This window comes from Lolium perenne, chromosome 5, assembly GCF_019359855.2.
Source record: "Lolium perenne isolate Kyuss_39 chromosome 5, Kyuss_2.0, whole genome shotgun sequence".
NCBI lineage: Eukaryota > Viridiplantae > Streptophyta > Magnoliopsida > Poales > Poaceae > Lolium > Lolium perenne.
In genome coordinates this window covers 163741797-163753556 of record NC_067248.2, presented here as the reverse complement: position 1 = coordinate 163753556, position 11760 = coordinate 163741797, and the positions used below count along the sequence as shown (strand labels likewise).

The following is an 11760-nucleotide window of genomic DNA, read 5'->3' as shown; positions in this document are numbered from 1 at the left end:
TCATATAGGCTAAGCATCTTCATCTAGATGGTTTTATCTATGATTGTGTGGAAACAAGTGTGAGGCCCTTGAGGAATCTATTCCGACTCCAAGTTTTCTTCAAGTCCGCCCGACGATTGAACACATGTAGCCACATGAGCAATTTTGTGATGACCTAGTAGAGCATATGTACCCTAGATAACAATGGACATCAGCTTATCTTCCCCATAAACGGTATGGAGAGTTTTCTTTTTACATGAACTGTATGGAGAGTTGGAGACCCATGTCCTATTTTGGAAAGAAACATCGAAGAGTTTCGTCTCCATTTCTTGCCACAGGCCCGAAGTATTCTCACTGTCACATGCCCAACGAAGCGGCCCGGCCCAGTAGGGGACAAGGGTTACGTTAGGGCATCACGACAAGCTCACGGCCGCCGCGCTATCCCCCTATATATATTCAAGGTTTCAAACCCTCCTTCCTCGCTGGTCACCTCTTTCCATTTCCAAACTCAGGGCTCCGTGCGATCGAATCCGCAGCGAGCCATGGCGGCGGCTGGGGCTGGGAGCAGCGCTGCGGCGCAGGGAGGAGGACTCGGCCGGGAGATCACGATCGTCAGCTCCGACAAGCACGAATTCCACCTGCCGGAGGCCGTGGCTCTGGTGTCAGGCAGCATCCGGACCCAGATCGAGACCTTCCACTTGAGCAGCGCCGACACCAGCATCACGCTCAAGCTCCTGGATGTCACCGCCACGCCGCTCGCCATGGTCTTGGAGTACTGCCGCCGGAAGGCCGCGGACGGCGGGTGGGACGACCGCGACTTCATCGGCCGCGACGTCCGCCAGGGGCTGCTCTACGACATACTCTACGCGGCGACCAACCTCGAAGTAGAGGGGCTCGTCGACCTCGCCTGCAAGCGCGTCGCCGAAATGATCAGGGGCAAGCCGCCGGCGGAGATCCGCAGGATGTTCGGCATCGAGGAGGATGGGTTCACGCCGGAGCAGCGCGACGAGATCCGCAGGGACAACTCGTGGATCAAGATGTGAGCTAGCTCAAGAATGGATCGACCGATCGATCAGTATTCAGTACTCGTCCGTCAGCTTCCTTCTTTCTGATCGATGCCGTTTAGCTTCGCTATACATTTTATTTCGTTCTCGCTCCGATTTATGTGGAGAATATCTATATTCTGAAATGATGGATACTGCAATTACTGAACTTTGTTCGAGATTATTATTTTTGAGTTACTGATGTGAACTTCCTGGAATGTTTTATCAAGATATATGGGATCTTGTTTGTCTCTTATGCTAAAGCTTCTATATGGGTTTGCGTGAGTATATATAACACCCGGAAATGGCTTCTGTCAAATAATTCCATCCGCTAGTCAGATGCAGATCATTTGTTTGCGTGACTATCACACCCGGAAACTGCGTTCCTCAACCCCTGCCAGTAAATGGGTTTACAGGAAAAAAAAATCTTACTGTAGATGAATTTGAATAAATAAGAGTAGAAATTTGTAAACTGCAGCTAAGGAATGTGAGTCCCTAGAGTGCCACCAATGAGCTAACTTGCTGTGAGCTATGCATGGTTCGTTATCTTCCCTTTCTCAGAAAATAGTTCGATTTTTTATAAGTAACATGGCAAGGTATACCTTTAACTGTGATAACCGTTATTCCCAACCCCTGAAAAGAAGGAAGTCATCTGGTATCCAAATCCTTGGTTACATGTAGCTGGATGTGTGTAAGAAAACTAGAAAATTACGACTCCCATACACATAAACATACCTTTTCCATCAATGATGTTATCAGTCACATACCGTGTTCTTTGAATTACTAGGAGCATAAACAGCCATTACAATTTATTTATGAAGTCACTTTTCATACAAAGTGCGAAGATTGAGCACATGGATCCCTTGGAGACCTATATATATACCTAGCATATAATATGTGTATTCCTTATAAGCCTTGAAATTTGGCGAAGTGGGAGGTTTATTTGATCGACGGAAATAATGAACTTGTGCAAATTTAATCTTGACACTCATATTATATGCTTTATATATATCGAGGTTAGGAATGTAGCATATTCATTGACATAGCTTTGACACAAGGCAATTCCTAACATTCCCTAAAGATGCTAGCGACTTCCTTTGACTCATAATATGAATAATTTAGGACATCGACACAACTAAAGGTGTGGTACTTTGTCTATCAACTTCTACCTCACAAAAATAATTAAAGATTATAAAATAATATGTTGTAATAAATCTAGTAACACTAGAATAATGTTATGGATACTAATAATTAATTAGTTTTGGATGTGTGGCCATCTTAGAAACTTTTGACTAGAAAAAAATGCTAAAATGACTTAGGTACTGTTATTTAGGCATATTAGAATCGACTAAGTATTGATTTTTTTTTTTGTTCTCACCTGGTTATGTTTATTTGTACTCCTTTGCTCTCAGATGACAAGTTTCTGTGAACATGGAATGTGTTCAGGTAATGTTGTGAACTATATTCTCACCTGGTTATGTGTATGGCTTTACAACACACACAAAATTAAGATGAGTTTGAATAGAAGTTTGAGTACAAATTTGTACACTGTAGCTGTGGGTGGCAAATTTGAGGAGCCCCACCTATGAGTAGATTGTAGCGTTTTTTAAACATAAGGCACAAGTGTCCAACTTGAAATTAATAAAGCCTCAAATGGCCAAGTTTTGATATAGGGTGATAGCCAGCTTACAACACAACGAACGTCAAAAGCACAGATAAACAAGAAACACAACTTGTTGATGTCGAAGCCTTCTTGCGAAGTCACCAAGGAAGAAGCAACACAAGTTCGAGGGATCCACCTGCTGCCTTGAGGGATATCATCGTCTGCATCGCAGGTTGGGAGGGGCTACAATACCAGCCATTTCCAACACCGAAGAGGGATCCCTTCCCTCTCGTCCCGGCTTGAAGAAAACCAAACCGTCAGATGTAGGGGCACTCCCCTGAGCCGTGGATGATACAAACTTCACGAACCTGGTATGTGTATTGAACATTACATGTGTCATTATATTATCATTCTTGAAAAATAACTTGAATTCAAACTTTATTTGAAATTTTATACTGTTACCAGACAACATATAATATTTACCATGATAAATGTAGTTCCCAACCCCGCTCGGTAAAAGAAAGCCACCAGGTATCCAGAACCTTGGTCACATGTAGCTGGATGTGAGTAAAGTAACAGGAGCTACAAAAGTGACATATAGGAACACACTCTCTGCTAGAGTAGTACTCTTCTCAGTCGTCTACAAAGTGTTGACCCTACCAAATAAATTATTAGAATTATATGTCGTGATAGATCTAGTAATACTAGTTTGATGCTATGGCTGATAACAAATAATTCCGTAGGTCATCTTAGAAATGTTTGACCGAAAAAATAAATAATTTCCACACATGGTTATGTGTATGTGTAGCTTCTATATTCTGAAGTTTTTGTGAACATGGGTTTTGATCAGGAAATCCTGTGAAATATGTATATTTTTTAGTCATGCAATGAATATGTTATTGTTTATTTTCTGCATTCAAGCATGTGTATGTGTATGTCAATATGTTAGTTAATCTACTATTCTATGTGTCTCGACAGGTGCTATGCACGGTGTCTCATGTTGAGGCATCAACCCATGCATGTTGCTGGCAGATCCTATGCAGGGTGTCTCGTCCGTAGGCATCAAATAATGGATGTTGTTGTTGAATAGAAGGGGGTGCCACAGTTACTGGAAGCAAGGCGGGATGGGACGTCTCGGCATTCCCGAATCTCCTCGACCGCTATTCTTCTAGCAAGGTTCCGCTAGCTGGATAAGTGTTGATTTTAGCTGCGGCTTGATCAACCGAGTTATGCACACTATGTAAAACGTAAGATCTATGATTAGGCAATGTCGAGGCCCGCCCGGGCCGTTTCCTTACTGGAAGGTGATGACTAGAAGCTCAACTTTGGGGATGAAGATCTTAAGACTAATCTATAGTTGGATTCTTCCGCATCGGTGCCCTAGTTCGTCGTTCCCTTATTAACGGCTTTACTTACGTGTTGTGTATTTTGGAAAAAAAGAAAAGTACACAATTCCGTTTTAAAAAAAAGGAGTTGTGTACTTTCGTTTTTTAAAGTCTTTGACCTATAGTTAGGGGTAGCCTAAGGAGTTAATGTCACGAGCCATATGATCTTATTTTTTTTTCTTTGTTTTCCATGTTCATTTGTTCGGTCTCGGTACCTGGCTTTGACTAACTTTTGAAAAACGATAATGTATTGATTTGCTCATTAATTGATCTGTGGTTATCCTCCTTTCAAAACACAAGTGTGCTCCGACTACCTTGCCGTCCTCCCAATGAGCCCACACGTATACATAGAAAACTCCATATCTGACAATAGAACCGGCGTTTGCCGTTCGTTTTTCTTGGATCACACATGTCCTATGCACTCGTCCTCTACCAACATGGAGAAAGAGACGTGCCTAAGAGGTGCCACTTAACACTACCGATAGAAAAGTGCTAGATGCGAACAAAGAGCCTCATTGTGATCCGTATAAGGATCTTCATGTTAAAGCTTGATCAAGCTTGAAACACAAGTACCCAATGGATTGTGCCGGTGCCGGTTCACCATATATAGGGTGTGTTTGGTAGACCGGCCCAGCTGAGAATCTCCCATCTCAATATTATTGTATGTTAACCCGATTTGTGCATCTGGGCACTTCCCACCTAGCCCCGAAACGCGTCTCAGCTAGGCTGAAGAAAGAAGCTCAAATCGAGCTTCTCTACTCGCCCCGGCCGGCCTCGCCCGAAAACTCCCCGCGTGTCACCCGTAGGGCCCGATAGAATCACCATTGAAAACTCCCACTCACCTTCTATCCCGTGACCCCAGCTCATGCACGGTCCTCCTCCTTTCGTAATCGAGCTCCTATGTCGTCCTCGGCCTCATGGAGCTCTGACGTCCTCGTTCTCCTTGAGGTCCATCATCCTCGTCCTCTTGTATCTGAGTTCCTATTTAGTCCTCCTGCAGCTCCTCCACGCGCGCCGTCCTCATCATCAACATCAGCGACGGTTCCTATATGATTGCCTTCCTCCTACGTGGAGCTCCTCAACAGTGGCGGCTGCGCTATGCTTGCTCTTCTCGCCGGCGTCGGGCCTTGGCCCCAAATCAGTAGAGCTGCACGTGAGGAATCAACCTGAGGATCCGATTGCTTTTTATCTTTCCTTTGAGGGACCTGATTGCTTTTTATTTGTCTATCCGGGGACATGGTATCCTCACCATCTCAGATTTGAGGTAACCAAATGCTGGGCACGTCTGAGGTCACACGGGCAACAAACAACATCTCAACCCATCATACCTCTATACCGATTTACAGAGCAATTACGCATTTTAAGAAAAAAGTTTGACTATAAATTTGATCAACAAAATATAAGATATATGCTACAAAAATTATATCATTGGATTCATATCAAAGAAGTTTTCAATGGTATAATTTTTATAATATATATCTTATATTTTATTGACTGAATTGTTAGTCAATTTTTTTTTCTCAAAAAACGTAATTGCTCTATAATCTGGTATGGAGGGAGTGTCAAACACAACACATTAATATGTAGTAGTATGTAGCCACAATCGGCATGTATGAGGTCAGATAAGCCACACAAGCTACCAAACACAACCAGTGTTCCACTAGATTTTGTTTTAAACACAAAATTATTCTTCGGCGGTTAAGGCCCGCAAAAGAATGTCTTCTAGTTAGGTTACAGATTAGTAACACAAGGAATATTCAATCGGCACCCGAAGCAGTGGAACAAATGTTGTTCTTAACTAGAGAATACCCCGCGCATTGCGGCGAAAAATTCAGCATGATAGGTGAAGAAATAAAACAAAGATGATGAGCATGAATATGAATATTGAGTGGCACTCTGCGACACACATGTGTCTGTAATATGAATTTGCTCAAGTCAAATGTCACCAAACTGCAACATTCCTCTAATTGATTTGAAGAGGATTACATCGAGCTTTCAAGAGTATTGTAGTGATTTTAGTTAGTAAAAAATATGCTTTGAGAGTGACTACAAATGTCACTTAGAGAACAATCTTGAATTTTACTGTGGATAAGCTTCTTTCTAGTATAACAAAAATTCAGTGACAAATTCATTTGAGATATTTTACAGATAAAAGAAGCATCTTCCGATATCCATAAAATTAAAGAAGCAATTAAGCATTCTAAATCATGCAAAAGCAAAAGAACTAACTTTAAGTATGAACGAAATTAAGCCGTTGAGAAAGAAAGATAGCCTTCAAGATAAAGAACAAAAAATATCTGAATGCATGACAGATTTCTGTAACTAATTTTACAGAACAATCACACAAATTAGAGTAGCTAGCAATGTCAATTCTTTTGTATCTCACAAGTCCACAGCATGTGGAATTTTAAACCCTTAATTATCTCTAAAATCATAGCTACAAAAAATCCGGTGTATCATGTTCTCTATATTTTCCCTTCTTTAGAATCACATGTCCATACGTTCAGCAGGAGAAAGCCTACAGGAAAAAAACACAATCATTAGTTATTACACAAAGACAAAACTGAGTTGCCTAATACTTGCGGGTTGCGGCAGACCTAAAATCAGAATTTTCATAAACAGATGTGTGTTATTATACTTACACTGTAGAGTGAACTTGGCATACCCATTGAATTTTTTGCAGCCGCATACCTAGTTGCTTTGTAATGTATGTAATTATAGCAAGATCAGACAATTAGAAACTTGAAAATAAATAACATCTGACCTGACATTTTTACCCACTGCATTGCGTCCATTGTACTTGTGTGCAAGCCTAACTGATCAAGTTGATATGCAGATTGGGTTGCCCATAAGTTGACTGAAGCCAGACCATAATAAACGGACAGAAAGAAGTATGTACCAAATTGGGGTGGATCGATCAGCAATGGCATCAACAACATAACGCAGAGCAATAGGAGAAGCATCAACAACAGCAATGGTTTTGCGCTTCATTCAAACTGTCTGGCCCATGGCAAATTCAGAAAGTGACCGCTGCTGGTAGATGAGGAATGCCTGACCGTGGTGGAGATGAATAGTGCTGGATCGTAGCAAACAAAGATGTTCAATATGGCTGGAGACTCCCGCTTTGGGGCAGGGATTTTTATAGCGCATTGTCTGCTCGGATTCTTCATCAGTTTAATAAGTCGGCTGCTCAGATGCCTCCACAAAATTCTTCTTGTAGGGATCATGGAGGAGATAAAGTGGTGAGATGTCTGTGTGTATGTTTTGTATAGGATTTAATGGAGAAGAGGAAGAGAAGGAAAAGTGAAACCATTTAAAACATAACGTGTGACTTTTACAACGATGGTGTAGGGCACAGGCCATGCTAATTGAGTTTGAGAATCCAAGTAGACATTTGTGCTCACCCATTGTGAGGAGACATACATATGGTCCTGAGTTGAGAATATTTCAGAGCGTGTACAGTCTATAAACAAATGTAAATGCAAGGCTTTTGTTCAACCAATGAAAAATAGGAGTTTCTTTTTGCATTTCTGTAACATGGAAACCCACCAACAAACTGAGGTCTCTTCATACTGTGAGCGAACTTTGGTAGAAGCAATTTCAAGGAAAAAATAGCCTTTGCTGATAGTAGGAAAGCTGACCTGAACTTTCTTCATTAACATATAATTGAACTTGATCGGTAGAGAGTAGGAAATACCAGTAGTTGCCCTGAACGTAGGAATTCGCGTTACGACACAGCAACAGGAAGAGACATGAAAGAAGAGTAGACACCCATTGCAGTATAAAGATTATTGCATCGACGCCAACATCTGAGTAAAGTTAAATTTGTGACTAATTAAGTAGAAGGACATGATAGGAAAAATGGAGAAGACAAAGAGGAGTGGCTCACCAAGGGGGCGGAAGTATGAGCGATGTGCCAGATTGAAAGGGAAAGATGCATCGATGTGAAATATATAGCCTGAGACGTAGCAGCACGGACTCCTCAGATTCCTCCATCAGTTACCTGAGCATTTGTCTCTTGCAGAAATCGCGGGGGAGAGGAAGAGGAGAATACTGCGGTGGATTGTTCTGGAGATTGAGAGTCTGAGGTGGAAGACAGACCGGTAGGTTCTTCGGTAGATTGATGAGATGCGTTCCTGGGAGATCAGATGTGTTCGTGGGAGAAGAGGAATAGTCATGGGCTGGGCCTAGGGTGAGCGGAGGGCTGAAGATATGGACTGTATCACACGCAGGCCGAAAAAGAAAGGAACGGAGGTCAATGTACGGGCGGCGAACGGAGAGGAGAGCGTCGGTTTCAGCTTAGGTGGTAGAACTGGTGACGTGGATAGGCTGCATGTTAAGAGAAATAGGTAAGTGGGGATGAACTTCTTAGTTATATAGGATATTCTAATGACCAGAAAAAAGATCACGCATGTCCATTCTCATGTGTACATGTAAATATTTAGTGAAAAAAGATAATTGTTTTGGCCTTTGTGAAAAAACAAATTTTGTGCTTCCAAAATTTCTTTTTGACAGCACCATTTTCGAGGGCACACTTATGTTGTTTCTCGAAAAACCTTGCACACAGATGAAAGATATGGACATATATACTATGAAAAATCTAAATTTTCTATTAAAAAAACCTTTTTTAGCCATGTTACTGTTTATCGGAGAACATATACTTCCAGGAGCCAAATTTCCACCCCGGTAACACAAAGTACATGAAAACATTATGCCAGACATGGATCGATTATCGATATACAACCAACGGCATCTATGACAAGCCATCCCCTTGCGATTGTGGTGTACCAAAAAGGAAACATGTCTCAGATTTTCTACAAAATGTCTCGAATCACTAGGCTGTCCATGTTTCATAACAAAACCGGCCCAAGTGAACCAGTTTCTCAAGTTAAACGACCAACTGTGGAAATTGCATTGAATAGGAGACGTTCTCACCTGTCTTGAAGCTCCAAAATAAGATTTGGAGTATAGAGTTTATTTAGGCTCAGATTGTAGCATATTACATATAAAATAATATTTCTTATTCGCTAAAATCTTCTTATTCATAAGAGTTTGATTATTTCTCTTCATTGCTCAAAATTATTATGATTGCACGGTGTGGTTTTCCAATAGGAAAATATACTCATAATGCAAAATGGATCTGTTCGGAATGGAGAAATCGAATAAGAGCATTTAGATGGATCACCAGTAAAGCATCATCTGGGGTCTTAGTGCCTACGCGTCTTGCTTTATTCAAGCTGCCAAAAGTCCGCGTTTAGATTGGATTTCCATGTTTCTTTTTCAACGGTCAAATTGGGCAAAAGATACATGGATTGAATCGATTCCAATCCCAAAAGAAGTGCCTTTCTTTTTATTCTTCTAGAGATTATTGTTAGCCCATACGCCTCCAAAAAAGAGCCGCTCATGAAACATGACATAAGAAGTTAGGAGTACAGAAATATCTGAAAGAAACAATATGTTGGGCGGTTACTTATTTATCTTTATTACTATGCCCAGGGTCCTGCTTTTGACAGATCGGATCTGTCAAAGAGGAAGTGACTTCAGGCTAGCCATAGTGGTAGTATTTTAGCTAGTATCATGCATATTGCTCTCATAAAAATGCTGATGTGATAGCTAATTAAGAAGAAGAGATGCGTTTAGGCTGATCATAGTGGTAAGTATCATGTAGTAGTATTATGCATATGATACTACTACATGATACTATCTCTATAGTGGGTAGTATCATGAAGTAGTATCATAGTTATACTATATTTATTGTTTTTTAGAATCTCAATGCAAATTTGTGTACAAGATTTGTTTACCACTAACTTTTCTCGTTATTTGCGCTATGATACAGTATCTACCTATGTTACTCTAATCTCCTCTCTCCTCCTTAATTAACTGCCACATCAGCATTTTTGTGAGACCAATGTGCATGATACTAGCTATGATACTAGCACTATGGCTAGCCTTAGAGTATCATAGGTGGACACTGTATCATAGCGCATATCACAAGAAAAGTTAATGCGAAACAAATCGTGTACATCAATTTGCATTGAGATTCTAAATATCAATAAATATAGCCTAACTATAATACTACTCTATGATACTACCTACTATAAAGATAGTATCATACACAAGTATTATATATATATACATGATACTACTATATCATACTTAGCACTATGACTAGCCTCATGCATGTGGCCAAAGTTACAAAGTGTTGGCTACTTGATTTCCTGTCTCATTCAACGGACTTGGAGGCCACTATTCTTACTTGGATTCTCACATATATCGAGACGATCATTTAACACTGCTACAAATCAAGCCTTGCGCGTTTTTGTTTGTATCTTAGGCGTGTTGTTATTCTTATTAAAAATAATCTTGCTAAACGCAGCTGGTATGGATGTTTGATATGCGTTTTTTGTCACGAAGATGGGACGATAAAACACCTATTCTTCCGATGCCGGTTTGCTACGTCTGAATAGTCAATCATTCAGATAGTTTCTACCTTATATTCGCCACGAAGAATTATAAACATATTTACCAATTGACTAAATGAAGTGGATTCTAGATTTAAGTTACTTATTAGGTGAGAGTGATTGCCGTCTTATGGTCATTGTGGCTATGGAGGAATGGTAATATTTTTAATGATAAAAATTCTTCTTTTATGCATGTTATCTACCGGTGTACGGTTTTGCTCCGTTCATGTTCATCGCTTCAGCATACGACGGATCGAGACCAATTTATGGAGGTGTCTACACGGTTAAAGAATACGGTAAAGGAGTTCATTACTCAATATGGATGACTGCATAACCGCATGATTGATGCATCCAATGTCTACTTATCTTCAACTGGATCTCGACAATGTGTTGGATTTGTTCGTGCTTTTAGTTTTGCTTTAAACTTTTTAGACGGCTATGTGCATCCTAGTTATGCAGAGACTGGGCGTAAAGTTAAAACTTTTTAAGTAATAAAAACGCCCTTTATAAATAAGAACCAAATTAAGCCTTGTCACTAGGTGCGAGATATGTACATCGAGGAGGTGGTCTACCGCAGGATCTTGTTCTTGTTAACACTGTTGCAACTTTGTACACCGATATCCGTCGCATGGTCATGGGGCAGTCATCCGTGACAAGTGAGCGATGCTTGGTTGAAGCCAGCGAACCCCTTGTGGGTTTTAGAGCATCTCTAAAGCGTCCCCCAAAACACGCCGGATCGAGCATTTGGGGGAGGGGGAGGAGGGTAGTTTCTTCGTGTCGTGTTTGAGGCATGTCCGTTGATGTCTACGCCCCCTCCTTTTCCTGTGGACAGTGTTGGGCCTCCAAGAGCAGAGGTTTGTAGAACAACAGCAAGTTTTCCCTTAAGTGGATCACCCAAGGTTTATCGAACTCAGGGAGGAAGAGGTCAAAGATATCCCTCTCATGCAACCCTGCAACCACAAAGCAAGAAGTCTCTTGTGTCCCCAACACACCTAATAGGTGCACTAGTTCGGCGAAGAGATAGTGAAATACAGGTGGTATGAATAAGCAGTAGCAACGGCACCAGAAAAGTGCTTTGCCCAGGACAGTAAACAAGCAGTAGTAACGCATCAGTAGTAACGCAGTAAAACAGTAAACAAGCAGCGATAGCAGTATTTAGGAACAAGGCCTAGGGATCATACTTTCACTAGTGGACACTCTCAACATTGATCACATAACAGAATAGATAAATGCATACTCTACACTCTTTTGTTGGATGATGAACACACTGCGTAGGATTACACGAACCC

At 41.1% G+C, this 11760-nt stretch overlaps 1 protein-coding gene across 1 annotated transcript; it reads left to right on the top strand.

Moving 5' to 3' along the window:
• The first annotated feature begins 521 nt into the window (after positions 1–521).
• Positions 522–1022, top strand: LOC127303712 (SKP1-like protein 1B). Its single transcript, XM_051334418.2, has one exon. It carries the CDS (start codon positions 522–524, stop codon positions 1020–1022), a length of 501 nt encoding a protein of 166 aa, XP_051190378.1.
• Positions 1023–11760: the final 10738 nt, after the last annotated feature.